This window comes from Parasteatoda tepidariorum, chromosome 4 (assembly GCF_043381705.1).
Source record: "Parasteatoda tepidariorum isolate YZ-2023 chromosome 4, CAS_Ptep_4.0, whole genome shotgun sequence".
NCBI lineage: Eukaryota > Metazoa > Arthropoda > Arachnida > Araneae > Theridiidae > Parasteatoda > Parasteatoda tepidariorum.
In genome coordinates, this window is record NC_092207.1 from 100,998,327 (window position 1) to 101,020,288 (window position 21,962).

At 27.0% G+C, this 21,962-nt stretch overlaps 2 protein-coding genes across 4 annotated transcripts in view; one reads left to right on the forward strand and one right to left on the reverse strand.

The window, feature by feature from the left end:
- Positions 1-5,092: 5,092 nt before the first annotated feature.
- On the reverse strand, positions 5,093-15,852 carry LOC107438847 (vesicle transport protein SFT2B). Of its 2 annotated transcripts, none has more exons than XM_016051233.4 (8): positions 15,774-15,852; positions 15,330-15,416; positions 12,373-12,459; positions 11,273-11,358; positions 10,941-11,022; positions 10,635-10,670; positions 8,621-8,709; positions 5,093-8,475 (listed from the first exon to the last, which is right to left on the reverse strand). In XM_016051233.4, the coding sequence occupies exons 2-8, from the start codon at positions 15,393-15,395 to the stop codon at positions 8,436-8,438; spliced, it is 486 nt and encodes a 161-aa protein (XP_015906719.1). In that variant the 5' UTR covers positions 15,396-15,416; positions 15,774-15,852; the 3' UTR covers positions 5,093-8,435. The 2 variants fall into 2 exon arrangements, with proteins under 2 accessions (XP_015906719.1, XP_015906718.1); XM_016051232.4 differs by having other exon boundaries at positions 15,661-15,824.
- A 140-nt stretch (positions 15,853-15,992) lies between these two features.
- LOC107438848 (protein aveugle) overlaps positions 15,993-21,962 on the forward strand; it is a 16,408-nt gene continuing 10,438 nt past the window's right edge. The window contains exons 1-4 of one of the 2 annotated variants that reach the window (XM_071180273.1): positions 15,993-16,122; positions 17,379-17,467; positions 17,539-17,698; positions 17,773-17,839. In XM_071180273.1, the coding sequence (XP_071036374.1) occupies positions 17,393-17,467; positions 17,539-17,698; positions 17,773-17,839 (302 nt within the window). In that variant the 5' untranslated portion in view covers positions 15,993-16,122; positions 17,379-17,392. Of the gene's footprint in view, positions 16,123-16,906; positions 16,926-17,378; positions 17,468-17,538; positions 17,699-17,772; positions 17,840-21,962 lie in introns of those variants that run through there. The other variant, XM_016051239.2, reaches the window with a different exon arrangement.

The window sequence follows — 21,962 nt, forward strand, 5'->3', positions numbered from 1 at the left end:
GGTAAAACAACAATATAAATTATTTCCAAAGGAACTAGACTAATACAATTCCAACCTGGCGAGTAGCGACTTATAACAAGACACTTCGTTTGATGCTTTTACTTGTTGCTAGAAATCAGGTTCGCAGAAAATGCTGTTTACTAGTTAAATTTAGTAGGAATAACACGATCTGTGACGTAGGCTATAGTATACCCTATTAAAATATTAACGAAATCAAAAATACCAATTCACAAGCAGATCTAGAGCAAACGAGTTTTCTCTCTCAATGAATTTAACTTTCTTTAGAGGAACACCAAAATTTGATGAAATAAATAAAAGTTTTTTTTTTTTTTACTATTTTAATAACTAAATAACGCACTATCGTTAGTGAATTTTCATTTAAACATTTTAGAATATTTTTAAAAATATGCTTACAAAAATTAAACATTAATGTTACTATAGAGCTCATCATAAATAAGATTAGCTTTTATCAACACAATAATAGTACCATAATTTATTTCAATTCGATAGGTGACTACTGGGGACATTTCAAAGTCACGGTGCCTTAGGTGATACAGCACTCGATTCCCAATGAGATGGAGATGACCCAGGTTCAAACTCATTGGAAACTAATTGATACGAATTCTGGCTCGTGCTGACGTAAAACATCCTCAGTAGTAGACAGATCATGGTTTAGAATCTTCTTGGCATCGGGCTAACGGTGATAGGTTTTCCTCCTATATAACGCAAATGCGGGTTAATAAAAAGTTTTATTATGGGAAATAAATTTAAAATGTATAAAAAATATTTTTGCATTCGCAAAAAAGGAAGTCGGATTCGATTATAGATTAGATTTATGAATTTTCGCTTTACAAAAAGTACAATTCATTAGATTGTCAAAGATTGCTTATTACTTTTAAGATAAAATTTTCTGAGATAAACATTTGATTGCATTTTATATTTTTGATCAAACCCGTTTTACAACGAGTTTAAATTCGTTCTGAAAGAGCGAATGAATCTTTATTACAGTTACAACATCATGCCTATCTAAACTTGGTATTTCTTCAATACTTTTAAGACAATATTGTGAATACGACGATGGTTTAGAAAATATGAATTTTCCAGTAACAAAGAATACTTTTTTTAGGCTAATTAAAAATATAAATAAAATTTTTTAGGGGAGTAAAAATAATAAAATTTGTTTTGTAAAGTAATAAAAAAGGAGGAGAAAACCATAAAACCAATCTTCAATTAAAAAAACTTGTTTGCATTACAAAATAAACCATACCATCAAAGTTTTAACTGAAAAATATCTTTATAAAAATAAAAAAAAGTTACAGAAACGAAACGGGTAGCGATTTAGCTAAGATAAAATTTTTACAACATTTCTTAGTTTAAAAAGTGGAGAAAAAATTTTTTATTAAGACCAAAGAAGGTAAAATCTCTACTTTCGTGCACCGTTTAACAACACTTTTGAAATATCTAAAAGTAATTAAGCAAGATGGGCGACGATTAGACAAGAAAACGAAGCGGAACTATCCCTAGAGATTCTATTTTTGGATAACGAGAGCTTTTGCGTTGGTGGCAGAGTTCATACAATGGGAACCTCTGTTTAAAAAAAAGGGATCAATAACTGACAATAAAGACTCTTTGTATAGAAATATTAACTCAACGAATAATGCATAAGTTGTGGATAAAAATCGTATTTTTTATTATGGATGAATAAATTTTTTCACTTTTACAAATAAACTAATTTTTGAAATTTACAGCGGATTAAAAAAAAAAGATCGAGGTAAGCGTTTTTATAGTATTAGGGTATGTTTTCATAATTTCACCTTTTTTTAAAAAATGTAATTAATTTTTATTCAATACAAAATACAACAGAGTTATCGTCTTTTTCTGGTGTCATTAAAATGCTTAGCTAGATTTCGACATCATTTACTACTTATCTAGTTTTGGACACATTATTTTTAAAAATACTTGCGTTAAAAAGACAGCAAAGAGAAAAAAATTTAACCTTTAATTGCGTGAATAGAAAATTAAATATTTAAATAAATTTCTATAAAAATTAAAATTTATGGCCTATTAAAAAAACATGATACCGAACAATGTTAATGTCAATTGCGAAAACTTACTTGTTTATAAATTTATTGATGTAAAAAAGTACTAGGGCAACAAGATATTTTCAAACCTTTTTAAAAAATTATGAGGGGATTGACTTTAAATTTTCAGCACAGTTTCATATTTCAAATAAAACTTACTCACAAAACGTCAAAAATTTTTAAAAACATTTTATTTTGAACATTTTATAAAGATATTTTATTTCAGAAAGTTTTATCATTCTTCGCGTCTGAGTTCCTGCTCACTTTAATAAAAATGAGTAAGTCATAAAATACCACACATTGAATAACATAAAAAGAAATATCGGGATTACTTTTTTTATTTTTTTATAGCAAAAAACAAATGATAGTAAAAAAAACAATATCATTGGGGGGGGGAGGAATATATATTAAGATAAAATATTCCACATGATAATACTTCCTTTTGAACAAACAGAAAAAATTCGTCAAAAAAAATTTTTAATGACATTAATCTATATATAATAAAAGTTTTAGCTCAATAGAAAGAAAAAAATTTTACTTAACCAGAATAGATTGAAATTTATCAAAAATAACGTTCCGAGAAAATTGATTTTATTAGTTAATCATTGCAAATTTCTTTGGACAAGTTTTTCTGTTTTTAAAGCTAAATCACAAAAAAATAAGATTTTATGAGCTACTCTAAATGTTCCTAAATGCTCTGTTAAAACTCCTAGATTTTAAAACTCTGTTAAACACCTAGATTTTTTCTTAACTGATTTTCGCTCAGATGAGAGTCTCTTGTCACCTTAATTTTCATTAGATGTCAGAAATAGATAGTTTTAAATTGATGAGACTAATTTTTAATTATTTGAATAAAAAGAAAATATTTTGTTTGTTTTTAGAAAAGGTTGGGTAAAGAGCAATTATTTTATTTTAGCATACTTTGAAAATTTTTTGTACCCTCAGTGCACTGACTTGCCTTATTTAATTTGTATGAAAAATAGCTCATCTTTTTTATAAATTTATTAATTTCAGAATGATTTTCATTTTTTTGAGAAAGCGAACTTACTATTTTTAGGTAAAAAATTATCACACTGTTATAATTTTAGGGTCGAATGCAACTTGAAATATATCTTTAACATATTTCTTACAGTATTATATAGTGTTCCCATATTTTAACAATAGCCTAACCTCAATTTGAATTTTTAGATTAAGTTTGAAAAAAAAAATCTAAATTTCCTCACCTATTAATACCATAAGCCTAGTTACTCCTGATATACTATAAATAAAAAAATAAGCCACTATAGCAAACCTACTATATATATATATAAAGCTATCTTTTAATGAATGTTTAAAATTAGTTTTCCAAACTTTTACTGCCCTGTTCAAAAATAATTTGATTTTGCATAATTTTTTTTTTTTTTTTTTTTTTTTTTTTTTTTTTTTAATACAAAGCACATGGATTTTTTAGTGATTCCTAAAGACTTACAGACTTATTACAAACAAAAATAAATATTAAAAAAATTTAAATTCAATCTAAAGTGACATAGATATTTATGCGCTTCTCTTCTATTAAACAAATATTTGACTAATCTATTTATTGAATTTTTATTTTTCTATGAAAAAAGTGTGCCTAATTATATATACATAAAGTGATAAAAATAATTACACTGATGGAACACTTGTATTTTATTTAGAGCTATTTTAATGAGCTTGTTTGTTACAAAATCTATAGGAACTTTTTGGGATAACTAGAACGACAATAAATAAATTTTTAATTCATACAAACATGTGAAATTCTAGGTATAAACTAGCTTATAAAAGGAGAAGAAAAGCATGGAATATTCATTACATTAATTATATTTTTAATTCAAATGATTATATTTATGAAGCTGATATGGAGAAAAAACGAATTTATGCACAGAAAGGTAGGACTTTTTCTCAGTGTGTAATCACTCTCAGGGAGAACCGATTTTTTTTTCCATTATTGGTTAGTCAAAACCTAATAATGCTCAAAATGCAAAAGATGACAATAAAGTCATCATTTTTGTGAAAAATGAACATAAGTCGTTCGTTCTCCTTGGTCCTCAATTGTCTTTTATCAATCTACATTCAATATGCCGAATGTACATTTGTTGTTGTAATGTTGCAATAATTATGTGTTGCAAAATAGAAACATGTAAATATTTTTCTCATTTTTGATATTAATAAATACTAACAATACTTTTTTTTTGAGAACTTTCATAGGCAGCATTTGTCTTTAGTCTTTTTAACATCCACCCTTCTTTTCTTTCTTCGTTAAGAAATTGTCACAAATAAACTTTTTAAATCTTCACTTCTGTTACTTTTATTGACAAAATAATATTTGTTGGGAACAGTTCATACGCATTGTCCTTTTAAGAGTTAAAATTACTGTTTTATTTATATTTTTTTTTTGGTTAATGATTTGAAAAAAATAAAAATAAAATTAAACATATAGGGGAATAATTATATTATTTCAAACAAAATTTAATAACTTGCTTATGTCAAAAATCATTTTGACTTTTACATTATTCTTGCCTCCTTGGTTTTTCTTGTCGCTTCCTGTGCTTTTGAATTTCATAATTATATAAGATATAATTACATTTTAAAATTTATAAGTTTTAACAAGCTTTACTTTATGGTACAACCTTGTTGCTTTTTCTTCTTTTTTTTTATAGTTTCCTAATAAACAATTTTCAGATTTTGATTCACTTTAATAAATCAAAGCTCAGTTTTCACAACTTTTTACAATATTAACAACAATTGAAAAAATATATAAAAAATTAATAATTTATAGACAGATCCCAGTATTCATAACAGAAGATCCTAGATTTAATAATTTATGCTTCATTTATCAATAATAAACCTTTTTATAACACTTTATTCAGGAGGAGTTGATATGGAGAAAATGGTTATTTTATTTACCAGTAGATTAGCTTGAAATAAAATATATCAGACACAAAATAGTTATGATCTAATTACAACAAAGGATAAAATTAAATCAACACAACTTTGAATAACAGTCTGAAATTTATTAGAGAACTATTAGAACAGCACAGATCATAATACAAATTGTAATGTAAAAAAAAAGTTTTGCGATGATTTACATAAAAATACATACATCAAATAGTGAAAGCTAAATATGACATATAACCAAAAAAAGGAGTCACAATATTAAATATCATCTAAGACTACAAACAAATTTTACACAATTATTTACAAAACGTATGCATTTCATAAATTTGAACTTATAAGAAAGTAGTTTTTTACACAAAAAAAAAGGGGGCAGAATATTTTTTTTAAAAAGAACAAAAATCAATGAAAGCAACAAACTATGTATAGTTAATAAAAATTAAAGCAGCAGATCTTAATTTCAAAAAAAATACTGATTTTTTTAAACCAAAAAACTCTTGGTGAACCAGCACCCAAAGAGAAATTTATTTTTCTGATTGCTTACAGGAAGAAATGGTTGGCATCATAGGTAGTAATGAGCCATCTGAAAACACATTTCAACATAAGAAATGCTCAATCTTTTGACCATTAAATTGGAATAATTTCATTCTACAATTTAGGTTTGTAACATTTTGTTACTTTTAAAGTGTTCACAAGGTGTTCATCATCTTATTTTCTTTCTTTAGTTCAGGAAAAAAAAGCAAAAATTGAAATCAGATCTTATTTGACTTTTATAGTATTTTTGCAGGTTACTGGGCTTGTAGACTAATTTAGAAATATTGCAAAAAAAAAGAGTAAATAATTAATTTTTTTATCAGACTCGTCCGGTACTAATGCATGGTATCTGAGCACATTACAATTAACCTTATTTGTTCAATGAAAGGTAAATTTTTGAAAATTAGCTTTGAAACAACTAATGTGATACAATAAAGCGAGAATTAGGTTTATTCAACATGTTCGGTCAGTTAACCATAAAATCAATCTAAGAATAGCACAAATTTAAAAATTTATAAACAGCTGCTCAAAGGCTATCAGGTTAAATTTTCAAGCATCATAATAGTTTCTTTCTTTTCTTATCAATTTAACCCTTTTTAAAGGAAATTATCAGTTCTATTTACACTTAAACTCTAATTCGAAGAGATCAGTCATACGCCATTTTAAATTATATTTTATCTGGAAAAAACTATTTTGTGACGTTTATCAAGAATAAAAAGTGATGAATTACACTATTAGTCAACTATTCACAGAATAACAATTATGTATAAACATAAAATTGCAAAAGGACTGCCATAAACAAATTTTTACGTAAAAAATTTATGATGTATGAAGATCAATGGGGAAGAACATGTCCATTTTAAACAAAAATAGAGATTGGATCGCCACCTGTGCAATTTGAACATTACTAGGTTTATATAAATCAAAAATATAGAAAATTGATTCTACCTGAAAGTTATTACACAGTGAAAATGGACTATACTGATTAAATATGGTTCCTTTCTATGCATAAGCAAGAACAAAGAAAAGTATAAGGAAAGATGATGGGAAATCTAGTGAGGTAGTATTGATTAGAAAGGAATTTTGTTTTGAAATTTAGAGGAACGTAAATCCCTTGATCTTCATATATTTTGAAATATTTTTTTCTTTACAAGTAAAAAAATATACATGAATAACTTCAACAAATATCCAACATTTTTATAGTAAAAATATAAGACACAAACAAGTCTTCAATTTTCATATTTAAAAAACATTTATAAAAGAAATTTTAACAATATAAATATATTTGAGATGATTGAATAAATAAGCTCATAAATAGCACATAATTCTGATATATACAAGATTTCCTAATATTGTATCTTAATTTTAAATTACCTTTATAAAACTAATATATATATACTTATAAGAGCTTTTAATGTAACTATTGAACAAATTCAGTTCAAAATTTACTTTAAATTTGGAACCAGATTCATGTCTCATTTTCAATATATTAATATTACAACACTTTTGTTGTCAAGACTAACATGTTCCTCAGGCAAGTTGCAAATGAAAGCAAATATATTTTCATATTGTTTGTGATATCAATTTGATTTCAGTTTAAAAAGGATTTTAGGGACATTTTAAATACTGTGAATTAATATTAATTTATAACATTACTACTTTTATGATAATTTTTTATTATTGCTATTTTAAGCTTAGTGTAATATAGACTCTAACTCTGAAAGTCCTGACAACCAGAATATAGGAACTGTTAACGTTAAATTGCAGGAATCAAAGAAAAACTGACTGATATATTAAAAATAATTTTGTTATGAAAGGAGAAAAAATATTAAATATATATTCTAATTTATTAACAAATTACATTTCTTTTATTGCAGACGTTGTCAAGTTATAATTTTACATTCTTACTAAAATCAGGATTATATATATCAGTGTTCCCTGTTCTTGAGGATTACATATTTGGGGTCCCAAACTATAGAATAATATGACTGAACTGTTTGCTTTCTTTAAATGGTTGCACAAGATTGAATGAACTATTACTATTTAAACAAATCTAATTATATTATTTTTTCAATAATCATTTTTAAAAAATAAAACTATAAAGCATGATGCAGATCACAATAGAAACCAAAAATTTGGCAATAATCTTAATACTGTGGCTAAGTTTTTTTTTTGTTTTGTTTTCAAGATCAAATATGAATTTTGAATATAAATGAACATTGCTATATAAGGCACTAGCAAGAATTTCTAAAAATTTATCACATTTGAAACTTTTCTTATGTTTCTTAAAAAACTTCATATAACTTTTAAATATAGACACATTTCTTAGCAAAATTCTCATAGAAAAAGTTTTTTAAAAGTTGAAAAATGGTGAAGCATTTTTATGACAGCTCATACATTTTTTTCACGCAAAAATATATAGCTTTTTTAGCTTCAAAACTATACATTCAGAATTATTATAAGCCATTTTTATAAACAATTTTTTAAACTCAATTTAGTTCCACTGGGGAAAAAATTATCAAGAAAGAAGAAGTCTTGCGGCAATATAATCTAGCTAAATTTATAAAGACATCATTAGACCATATTGATTGACTTTACGCATTTAAGCAAAATACTCAAGTGACATGCATAATACAACACAAACAGCACTTTATTTAATAAATCTAATTAATAATCCCAGAAGCTCAAAAGTATATGACAGAATGCCTTAAAAACAAAACAGAAGCTTTATTTATTTTGCAATTCAACAAAGAATGAATGATCCATACAATATGATTTGAAATATATAAATAGTAAAATATGTTTACATGTATAATTAGTAATTTTGATGATTTCTATGCAAAAAAGGCAAGCCTTATTAAAAAATTTGTATTACAAATATATACAAATTGTATTAGAATACCACTTTTATGACAAACACGATTCAAAGCACTTGAGCACGGCATTCCTAAAACAAAATAAACTCAACTTAAAATATTACTTAAAAAATAATGCTTTTATATTAAAACAGATAGTTTTTAACAACAGATGCTACAAACAACTTAATAACTAGTATACTCCATATAAAAATAAGTATAATGTTATAGACTTACCGTGCATAAGGTATGTATGAAATTGAATACCAAGTCATTGCAAAAAATTGGAAAATACAAAATAGTATAACGAGTCCATTTTTATGCCACTAGAAATAAAATGTAAGTTAACTTTAATTAATTATTAAAAAAAACTATATATGTGCATGCATATATATATATATATATATACACACACTCATACATAAATATATAAATAGATACAAAATACTCTTATTTTAAAATTAAAAGCTAATAAACTTTAAAAATAGTCTTCTTAACATTAAAAAACATATGTTAAAATATAACAAAGATAAAATTAAAAAAAAGATTAATAATTACTTATTTTAGCTTTAAAAATAGCAGTTTTTAAGCTAAAAACTTTAGAGAGGGCAAAAAACAAATTTAAATCGAAAGTTTAAAAATTTTCATTTTTGAAGCACTATTTTACGAAGATTCATCCTAAGTATACTGCACAATCTTTTGGAAAGACTATTAACAGAAAAATTATTTAACTTTAGAAGGCCCATGATGACTTACAAAATTGCTATATAATATATAAAAATTACATGATCATAATATATTAGACACAAGAATCAAAAACGTTTAAAGGTTTTCTAGATTTTTGAGGAAATAGTATTGTTTTAATTAAATCCAAAAAAATACAACCTTATAAAGTTTAACGGAATAAAAATCTCATATTTTTAGTAAAATTAAACCATGTCAAGCTTTCAGTGCTTATTTTTACTTGATATATATATTCATAACCGGAATTCACTTATTCAAATTTTCATTAACGGAAAAATAATTTTTTTTTCTCCAATACCCACCCGATTGACACTTGTCATTCAGGTATCAGTAGAACAGATTTGTTAGCCACTCTATTATAGAGGCACCCGATTAGGTGGACTAACGTTGCTCTCACAATAAGGAGACAACACACAGACTGAAAGAACAATAACATCTATGTCTTGTTTAAGATTTGAACCCAGGATCTTTCTGGTGTGAGATCAGCTCTCTAATCACTCGGGTTGGCAACTTGGGAAAATAATATCCTCAGAAAGAGTAAAAATTGACAAGTGTACATCTTTTGTTTTAAATAAAAAAACAATCAAATTATATTTGGTCAGTAAAAATTTTGATCAAAAACAATTCTTTAAAAGTTTCATGTTGTTGAATAAACATGATCTTTTTAGCATAATTTTGATATTTTGGGAGCCACATTTGGCATTGGTGGTAGTGGTCGTGCATATCTAGTAAAAAATTTTATCTAAAAATATTTATAAGCTTTTTACCAGTTATTTCTAGTACACATTTTCAAGCAAGTACTTGTAAATGATATTAACAAGTGATTAACAAGAATAGCAAGTCTGAGTTGTAGATAAGACCAACCATTGTAGGTTCAATATGCTATTAATATTTCCTTACATTTTTTAATAATGTGTTAGCAAAAATATTTTTGATTATTTTCAAAACTATTATAACACAAAAATTTCTCAGTTTCTCAAGTGGACACGATAAATGTTGTATTGATAGTTTCCAGAGATGCCAACTGCTCGAGTTTCGAGAAAATATTATAAAAAATGATAGAGAACTGCAAGCTCAAATTTGCAAATTTTTGGTTAATTTTGGCAACTTTTTAAAAGATTGAACATGGCTTAACTCTATTAAAATCACGTTTTAAATAAGTCTTCATATTTACTAAATCAAGAATCATGCATTAAAACGCTACCACTTGAAAATATTTATCTGCTGTTGGCATCTCTGAGTATCCAACACCGAATAATCAAAATCTGATTGACACAAATATTTATTTTTCAGTTTCAATGAATATTTACATAATAATTTATAACACTAAACTAAGAAATATTGTGCTGATATTTTACAGAATAATTGTTACAACTCAAATCTGAAAATGCATGTCTGTTTTATATAAGATATAAAAATATCAAAATAAAAATAACTAAAGTGGTGCAGCTTAAATGATGATAAATTTTCTGCCACAATTTCTCCAAAAATGTATGCTTTTACTTACCCAAAAGGCTGCACATAGTGTTAGAGCTAGAAATCCCTAAAAAAAAAAAAATTTAAAAATAATGAAATAAAATTTACGAAATATAATATAACACATAAACTTTTACATTTGAGAGTGTAAAGAACATAAATAAAGTATTTTTATTTGTAAAAATGGTATTAGTTTATGAAGATAATTTAAATAAAAATCATTGTTCTTAGTTGATGTATAAAGAGATAAACAGATTTGGATTTCAATTAGACACTTTTATTAAATAGTTATCTGCAATAGAGAGAGAGAGAGAGATTAATATATAGCTAGACATACCAAAACTGATATTGTTGCTAAAATTCTTGTTGGTGCAAACATTTTTTGTAACTGATTACAAGGTCCCATCAAGAACATAGTGCTGTGAGAGAAGATGCAAATGTTAAATTTTTTTTATTATCAACATAATTTTAGTATCAATAATATATCATCAACTCATAAAAACAAACAACAATATCTACTACATTAAAAACTTTTCTTTCTGTAAAAAAAATTTCCTTATTCAATAATTTTGAATGTTAACAATATGATTCTAATTACCTACAATGAGAAGAAACAATAAAAAGAATGAAAAAAAATTTTTTCTTTAAATAATTAGTTGATGTTCTAACCTAGATAATGCTGTTATATTTCCCAAAGAATAAAATATCCCAAACAGTACAAGTCCTTTTCCTGGTATTGTTGCACAGGCTGAACCCTAGATGTAATAAAAATAATAAATGAAAAATAACAATTATTTAATATAGGTACAATAAAACAACTAACAGTATAAACAATGTAAATTGAAATTGAAAATACTATTCTTAAATATTTATAACTGATTTGTATTACAAAGCTCAACATTAGAGTATAAACTTACATTGCAAATAACACAAACTAGATCTTGTATGATGTTAATATATAAATCAAACATCAACAGGAAAATTTAAAATATATATATAGCATACACACGCTAATTTACAAGAAAAATAATCCAATAGAAAGACTCAATCAAGATCTGAAGTCAGAAAATAAAATTCTTTAATAAACTAAAGGAGTAACAAAAGTAACCCCAAAGTAAAATATCAGCACATTTTAATCACTTATGATGAGTTACGGCAGTAGATGATTTAGAAACATATAGATAATATAGAAAATTTTAATAATGAGATTTTTGCTCGCAAAAAAAAAAAAAAAAAATTCACATCTTTTTACAGAATAAAAAATATGGAACAATAAATTAAACTTTTAAAACTTACTTTTAATACCTAAACAATTGCAGCAATTCAAGAATATGTCTTCTGATATAATTTTATTCAAACAATTTTTAACTAAGGCAATCTATCTACCTTTAAAATGTGATCTCTAGCGTGTTACAATAATGTGCGTTGATTATCAAAATACAATGCAATCCAAGAAACTGTATGGCAATAATTAGGAACCTCTATTATTCAAACCCTTTGATTTAAAGTAAGTTTTGTTCCAATCTTTTTGAATAATTAAAGGTTTATCATATATATAATAAAGTAAAAACTTTTTAATATTATTTTTTGTTTACTTAAAATTGTGCTTGAACGTGTCACAAAATAAAAGTATGAAATGAAAAAAATTGGAAAAAGGACAAATAAATAAAATGTTTCATTTATATAAAACAATGCAAATTTGAAAATTTGTTCCATACATGCAAAATAAAAAAACTAGTTAAAAAAAAAGAAAAACACTTATATCTTACCACAATAGAAAACACAAATCCTAAAATAAAGCAAATGATAAAGCCTTTAATTCTAGTACTCCAACTAAATGTAGATGCATCCATAACCTGAAATAAACCTTAGCCTTTAAATAAAATTTCAAAAATCATAAAATTAAATGATCAAATGAAAATAAATATTTAAAATAAAAATAATATTAAAAAAATTTCAACATTAAATAATATTCTTATAAAAAAAGCATGCCAGGAACTTGAAAAACTAAAACAATTCTGAAGCAATATCAAGAAACTTATAATTTAAAATTCTTTTCATAAGATTTATTATCAAGAATATTTTAATAAAACTTCAATCTAATTTAAACAACAAAATTATTTTGATTAAGTTAGTATAAGTTTTAACAACTATAAGTTTTAATAACTATAATTTTTTAAATATAATAAATCTAAATATTTTACAAATTCAATGCACCAGTGCTATTTTTTAGAAGTGCAAGGACAGATTACAGCACTTGATAATAATTAGACTTTTAGTGTAAGGGGGATCATGTAGAGTTGCAGATAGTAAGGTTTTCAAGTTTATTGAAAATTTGGTTGATATTTTAATGCATATCAAACTCAGCTTTCAACAGGTATAAACAGTGCAGCTGCACACAGCCTTGTAGTACCACAGAGACTTGCAATTCTATAAAAAGTTTAAGAAATTCTGAAAAACTGCAGGGGAAAGAAAAAAAAGTTGTCTCTAATCTGAAAAAATATCTGAGCTGCAGAAAAACAAAAGAAAAGTTTTAATTTTAGAAATGAAAAATAAAGAAGTAGAAGAGTGTTCATATATTGAAATGAAGTTAAGTAAAAAATTATGAAATTTTCCTTTTTGAATACAGAGCTTTATAAATAATATCAAACGCTAACGTGAAAACTTTGTCTTTATATATGATCCTTATTTATTTTATCTGTACCCCATAGAAAAATGTCTTATAGCAGAAGATAATCTGCTTAAACACATTGTGTTTGTTAATTACTGTTTGTGGCGTCACTACTAAATTTATTATTTTGGTTAGTAAATATGTTTGTATAAAAGCATTTGCTTTAACAGTGCCAATCTTACTTTACCAATTACGAAAATAATAATGAAATGAGTAAACAAAGTATTTAAAATTCTCTAAATTTTGTTTTTCATATTTCTTTTTTTTTAGGTGTGAGTGATTAATTAATTTATATGTATCTCAATTCTCATACAAACTTAAATATACAAAAAAATAATAATAATAAAATTAATAAAAATGTTTGTAACATAAAGCATTGTCTTAGCACATAAACACTTAAAAATTTTTAGTAGGAAAAGTAAAAACACATGTGTCATAGAGCTCAAAGTAAAATAAGTATAAAGGGAACTCTGATAAACATAAAAATTGCGTCAAATTATTTGTGTCACTTACCATTTGTTAGGTAAAATGTTCTTGAAAATTTAACACTATTTTTGCAATAACAAAAATGTTAGCAAGCTGTGAAACATTTAAAAATAACACTATACATTCAAATGTTAATAACAACTATTTTAAATGTTTTTAAGCAATAACTTTTATTTTTCAGAAGCAGATTTCAGAAATACAGATCAACTCTCACTTGCAATGTGAGATAATGGAAATGATCCACTTTTACTTCGGATCTTTTATTAAGACACTAGTCAGAATCCAACATGTAAGAACTGGATTTGAATCGAGATTCGAGGATGACTACGAGGCTGAAATCAAAAGAGCAGAAGACAAATAAAATTTTCCTGGGGCCCAGTAGAAGTCTCTTACATGAAGTGAAATGCTTTGTTTATTAATGTATTTGTATATCTTTGCAATGCCTCTCAATTTCAGCAACAAAAAAAAAAATATCTTCACATTTAGTATGTATTAATAAAAATATAACTAGCGAACATTTAGTTTTTTATTAAAATAAGTATGAAAAAAATCTGAAAATAATGTTTTAGTATATGCATTAACAAAGATTACTAATTCAAGAATCAAAGATAAAACATTATTTTGAAAGTCTTTTTGAAAAAAGCTTATAATACATGAAAGTTAGATTTGATAAGTTTAGAGGACAGAGCACACAACAATTTTTTTCCTTGGGGCCTGTAAATCCAGTGTTCAAATTTTGATGTTATATGAAGTAAAATCAAACATAATTTTTGGTTACGTCTATGACTATGCTAAAAAAATCACAGAAAATACCAAAACTTTAGAAACAGAGTTGCTATTTTTCACTGTAAGAGATGCTTGCTAATTTCAATACATTTAATCAAAAAGATAAATCTGCATACAATTTTAAAGCAATACATTCTATTTTGTTAACTTTACCTCCAGCTTCATTTGCTGATAGTATGCTCGATAGTAATTTTTATGAATTAGTACATGTAGCTTTTAGAATGCATTCCAAACTAAAATGTAACACTAATGTAGCAAGTGAAAATGTAAATGATTCACTTAGTAAAAACTTCAATAAGCAAAGAAATATTAATGAGTGGAGGAATTAGTGACAAAATTAAGAAATCAAAAAAGTGATTTCTATTTGTTCTGTTTATATTTCATGATCACAAAAGAAAACTCTTTAGACGGTTGCAAAATTTTAAAAGACAATATTAAAAGTTACGTACATTTTATCAATGGTAATCAATGCAGCATTGCAACTATTTTGTTATAACCTGTCATATAAAGTTCAATATCAAACTTGACAAGAAATATACAGCAATATGGTTTAAAATATACATAATCATATCAAACTGAACTTGATAACTATCTTTTAGTCACTTTTTAGAATGAAAAATGAACTTTTTAAGGACATGTTAAATTTAGTTCATTAAATTGATTATAAATAAAAAAAATATCGAGACCAGAACATTGTTTCATAGTAGAAAATAGTTTTAAATAAATTTAAAAAATTTATACTAAAAGGCAGTAAGATATAATAAATTTTAAAACAAGGCAAACCTGATGCATAATTCCAGATTCTTCATCCACATCATCACCACTTAGTGCTTTCTTTAATTTATCCATATTTTCTCTTAGATATAATGCCTTCAAAAAAGATATTAAAATTTAAACTGTAATTCAAATAATTGCGCTAAAGATATATAAAAAGAAACCTTTTCAAAAAATTTTACTATACTAAAAGAAGTGTGAATTATAAAAAGAAACAGTAATAGTTTATTGAATTTGTGATTGATTTTATATTAATATGATTTCAATTTTAATTAAAAGAAGCACATATACACAATGGATTCTTTTTTTTTAATAATGGGAAAAAAAGAATATATATTACCTAAGTAGGTAATAATATAATTTTCAAACACGATTATAATATTTTGATCAAACTTATCATAATAAGGAAACAAATTGACAGCTAGTAATTCACTACGAAACTAAATTACACACCTCATCGGCTTATTTAACTCATTCAGCAACAGATGCCTTAAAAAAGCAATAATAATACGTCACGTGTCAACAAACTCAAGAACTGCCAACTTAGTAATAAAAATATTTTATTTAACCAATTCTATAATGATTTTTTTGAGAAATCTTTCATTATAAATTATGTTGATTAATAAATTCGAATTTGGTCTTTTACAAATAAATTACGCATTAATAAAATTTAAAAGTGTTGTTTGAGAGGATTTAAAACTACAAGTATTCCTAAAGAAAAACTGTGCCTGTAACTGATTGCTTTGTTTTTGTTTTTATTACATTTTAAATAGTTTGTTTTGATCGGTGTATGATTGAATTAGTAAGCATCATTATTATTATTAAATGTATTCAATCATGTTTATTTATGAAATATAAAACTGTAACTATATGTCTTTTGATTAATGTATAAAGTTTTAGGTGTTATTTCAAAATTTCCCTAATAAGAGGTTAATTTTATCAACAGATAATTATAGCATCTACCAGTTTAACTTACAACAAATTAAATTATAACAAAAAATTTTATTTACAAAAGCATATTTGAACCGTATAACTGTTAAAATATTATATTAGTTTAAATCAAAGTCATTTAATATAATGAGTCTATGAATTGTAAAAATATTGCCCTCCAATTCATAGACATGTATTGTGCTAATATATACTATTCTTAAATTTTTGAATCTAGTTTATATTTTAAATATTTTATGTCTTCAGCATGTTGTGAAGTATATGAAATGTTTTATATATAAAACATTAGTGGGAAAACGTATCATACATAATAAAATATTTTCTTTTCTCGAAAATTCTTCAATTTCGTGACAAAATAGTTTACTCATAAAACTCTTTCATTGAGCTACAGTAACTTATCTTTGTTTAATCAGTGTTATCTTTATGCTAATGTACTTTGAATTACGCAAACATGATTTTTTTCAAGTTACAACAAATAGAATGAAATGGAAATGAATAAAATATTTTAAAATAATATTTTAAATACTTACAACTGATTCTTTTCCTATTCCAGGCATCTTTTTATTTATTTAAATTCTTCTTTCTTCAAAAATAAGTACTTATCTTGTAATTAAGCTTTGCATGTATGCTTATGCCTACCCATATACATTTTAGAAAGTAAGTTAAAGCTCTTCTTATTACTTTCATTCATTCAAAGTTTATGTGTTTTCTTGTAGAAAAAATAAAATAACAAGTGATTTTTGAACTAACTATTTTAAAAATCTGTTTGTTTATTATCAACCTGAAAATGTTTTGAGGTGTTGTATAAGCTTAATTATAGGTGTTCTGGCACTTTTTTGAAAACCAAATGCCTGTTGCAAAATTTTAATCTGACTTTTATCTCATATTATATTCTCATTTCTTTCTGATAAATCTAAATGTCTCTCTTGAAAAATAAAGGTGTTGTGCTCATATTTGTACATATTTATTTCGATTTCAATGTTCTGTTTTTAATGGAGTATTTTACTATCTTCACTACTTTGACTGTATTTTTTTAAAGTCTTCTTAGAAACTTTTCAATTGGTAATTGTAATGTCCTTAACATAATAAAAGTTCTCTTTTAATTGACAGTATGGCGTTTTGTTATGGAAGAAAGCACCTTTAGAAAGGTGCGTAAAGAAAGACCTGAAAAATCTGCTGCCATGACCAACAAAAACAGTGTATGTTTGAAAATTTTATCTTTATAGCTTAATGTTGTTTATTGCATTCATAAAAATGACTTTACTTGTAGGTTTCATCTGGGAAAGATAACGATGCTGCCACAAACACCAATGCACGTCCAAAGCTTGTATTTTTTTGGACAAATGCAGAAGTTTTGAAATGGTTACGCAGACACTGTGAAGAATACCATACTCTGTATGCCAGCTTATTTCTGGAAAATGACATTACAGGTAAAACTAGTGCACAGATTGTGTACTGTGTTCTAAAATTTTAAATTCATTCTTGACGTTTCATTTTATTTTAGGGAGATCATTGCTAAAATTGAATGATTCGACACTCGAGAGAATGGGAATCAAAGAAAAAGAACATAGGTTTGTGTCCTCTCATTCATTACCTAGTATTTATTATGTTATATTGCAAAAATAAATTAATATTGACTTATTCTGAAAAAGTTTTTTCCAGTGAAGCTTTTTTGGTGGCAAATCGAAACATATTCAAAATGTGTATTAATTATGAAACAGTATATTATAGACTATTTATTATAAACTTTTTCGTTGATTCATTTTTTTAATCAACTTCCAGAAATTCATTGGTTGAAAGATTAATATTGCATCAGGGTAGTATTTTTTTTTTTTTAATATATTATCCATATTGATTTTTCAAAATTACTCTTAATTATATGAATGTTATGAAGTGTGAGAGTTGAAAATTAGACTGTGACAGTCAGATGTCAATGGTACCTAAATAAATATGTATATATATTTTTTAGTTGCCATTGCAGTTCAACTAGGCATAATTTTTAAAATATATTTTTAGTCACAATATTTATATGCAGTAGGGAACCGATTATCCGGAACGTCCAGGACCATCGCTATTCCGTATAACAGATTTTTCCGGTTTTCTGAATCGCTACAAAAAGCCTTTTTTTTTATTGTTAAACCCAACTAAGAAAAAAAAATATTTGGAAATAATCTTAAAAAGAAGAAAAAACGATGAAGTAATACACTAATGATTATTTCCAAAATGATGGTAAGGTAAACATCTTTCAAAAAAGAAAATCTTATGAGGAAAAAAACATTTTTTAAAGAAAATAGCAGGAAAATTTGTCGAATTTCGTTCCAGTTGTTTTGTTTTCCGGATAACGGGTTCTGTACTGATAGGGAACCGTTTACCCGGAACGATCGGGACCATCGCTATTCCGGATTACTGACTTTTCCGGTTTTCTGAATCGCTACAAAAAGCCGTTTTTTTATTGTTGAATCCTAATAAAAAAAAATTTTTGGAAATAATCTTAAAAAGAAGAAAAAACGATTAAGTAATACACTAATGATTATTTTCAAAATGATGGTAAGGTAAACATCTTTCAAAAAGGAAAATCCTAAAATCTTATGAAGAAAAAAACATCTTTTAAAAAAAATAGCAGGAAAATTTGTCGGATTTCGTTCCAGTTTTTTTGTTTTCCGGATAACGGGTTCTGTACTGGTAGGGAACCGTTTACCCGGAACGATCGGCACCATCGCTATTCCGGATTACTAATTTTTCCAGTTTTCTAAATCGCTACAAAAAGCCGTTTTTTTTTATTGTTGAACCCTACTAAAAAAATTTTTTTGGAAATAATCTTAAAAAGAAGAAAAAACGATTAAGTAATACACTAATGATTATTTCCAAAATGATGGTAAGGTACCATCATTTGATGGTACCATCATCAAATGATGGTAAGGATTTTTCTTTCAAAAAAGAAAGAAAAATCCTAAAATTTTATGAGGAAAAAAAAAAATTTTTTTTTTTAAATGGCGGGGAAATTATCGACTTTAATTCCGGTTTTTTGGTTTTTGATTTCTGGATAACGGGTTCTGTACTGATATTTTTTATCTGGTAAAAAACTTTTTTTGAAAATGGATAAACACCTGAACTCATTTTTTTTAAGAAATGCATTCACGATGCCTGAACTTAAAGTTAGTTTACATTAAAACAAAGTGAAAGCTTACTTTAAAGTAGAAATAGTAGGAATACATTATCATTACGTAGCAGATTGTCATGAACAACTAACTTTTTCAAATTGGTAATCACTTTCCAAAGATAATAATGTTAAATATATATATGTGTATGACAAGCATTTTGTAAATTATAAATAAAATATTTGTTGTGATAAAATTTATTTTTTAAAATCTGGCAGTCTACTTTGACCAAGTTGTACATCATTCAACCGCATACATTGCAAGACGTGGATCATAGTGTATCAAACTAGGTCCACACAAATGTGTAAATAGTAAATCATCCATTGTTTAAAAAAGCACACGAAATCTTGATGATTTTTTAATAAAATTCAAGTGGCTGAAGCCAGTCTCACATCCAACTGTAATTAAGGAAATGAAGTACCGAAAGTATTTTTAAATGAAATTGTTGAGTATTCGGGCTCTGCTAACAAATACTGCTAGGCAGATAGGCATGAAATATTCAATTTATTTTTGCCCCAGTCTTTAATGTTTCCATTATTATATAAATATTTTTATCATCAGTGACATTATATGAAACGGTTTTTTTTTTCCAATGGCAGACATGAAAGACAAATTTGTAGCTTAGAACTATACAAAGAAAGAACAAAAAACGGAAACAAGAGCTACAAAAAGAAGAGTCTATAGGCCATTAATAATGCATCTCGCCCGCCAATAACGTTCCCACAAGGGCCCAGGAGGAAGTGCGAGGCAACGTCTCAGATGGTTGGCATCCATTTTCTTCTTGCAGGTTACATAATGGAAAAAAAAAAAGGGTTGAAAAGATTTTGATTCGGTTCAGGTGTTTTGATAAACAGTCATGGCCAGTGGCAAGGCGTAAAAGGGCCACAGATTTTTCTCTTGGCTATGACGGAATATCTTTAATTCCTTCCAGCCAGTCCTTATTTTTATTTGCTTCTTGGAGTTTTGCGTCAAATGTTGTTCGAAGAGAGATTTTTATTAGCCTTTTTGCGGTCTAGAAAGGAACTAGCTTAAGAGATATTTTTAGAATCTTGACGGCCTTTTTGGCCAAGAAATCTGCAGTTTTGTTATCTTGAAGTCCACAGTGCACTGGTACCCATTGCATGACGACATTTTTGTTGTGTTGGTCAAGCCTGTGAAGGGCTTGACGACAATGTAAAATGTCGGCAGATGCGGGAGCTTTTGAGGAAGCAATAGCTTGGAGTGCGGCTTTGGAGTCAGAGAGGATGACTATGGTATTGAATTTCTCAAGGTGATTCTGAAGTAGTGATAGAGCAACGCTTATTGCCGATACTTCTGCATCGAACGCTGTTCTAGACGAACCGATCGGGTTGTAAAATGAAAAAAAGGTTGCAGGAAACTCCGACTCCTGCATCAGTGCCATCAGCCAATCTTGAACCGTCTATGAATATATGTAGCCATTCGTACTCCGGGTACAGTAAGTGTAAAGTCTCCAGGGGATAGATTTTAAGACTTGGTCATTTGTGTCTCTCTTGGAAACATCTTGACATAGGTTTAAACCCAGTGAGTATCTCTCTTTTTCGATAGGGCACTGTGATCTAATAAGGTCTTCTGTCTTCCAAGTGATATTTAGTTGGTCTTTTATTTCGACGACTCTTTGGAGGAAGCCATTCTGAGTCTTCAAGGTTTGACCAATATTTGCCAGTGGGGTGCTCCATAGGAAGAGGCAGTTTGGGAGTCTTAATATTTTTTCCCACAAAATAACTGCCCTCTCTTCTACACTTGTCTTGATGTTCATATGGTGGGTAAATAATAAAAGTGCATCGATTGGAGTTGTTTTAGCGGCCCCTGTTATAAGTCGATGGGCCTGATTGTGGAATCTTTCCAGCGAGTCAAGAACTTTTTTGCTAGTCGCCGCCAGCGGCTCGCAGCAGTAAGTCATGAGGGGGAGTATATAAGATTTATATGTCATGTCGAGGGTATTTCTACAGCAGCCCCATTTTGACCCAGCTATTCTTTTCATTAGAGAAAGTCTCGAGGTGGCTCTCTCCAAAACTTTGGTCACGTGCTCTGTCCACGTCAGTTTTCGGTCGAATACAACACCTAAGTATGAAGAAGAGTCTGTATATAAAACGGGAACGTCCTCATACAATAGTTTTAGTTTGATAGGCTGATGTGTCAAGGAGAAGGTCTGGTAACATGTCTTTTCCAGGTTGACTTCCATGTTATTGATGTGGCACCATTTGTTTAATTCCTTTAAAGCCTGATTAAGGGCTAGTTCTGATTGTCTCTCAACACTGTTTTTGGGAGTTTCGGTCCAGATGACTAAGTCATCTGCGTAGAGAAGGCATTTGATACCATTAATTTTCTGAAGGTCGACAATAAGGTCATTTATGTAGATGTTGAACAGTAAGCAGCTGGTAACAGCTCCCTGGGGAAGACCTGTCTTGAGTATCTTGCAACGGGAAAAGCAGTTTTCATAGCGAACCTTACAGATTCTTTGGCTGAGAAAACTTCGAAACCAGTCGAACATTTTTGATTGAACACCTATTTTGGC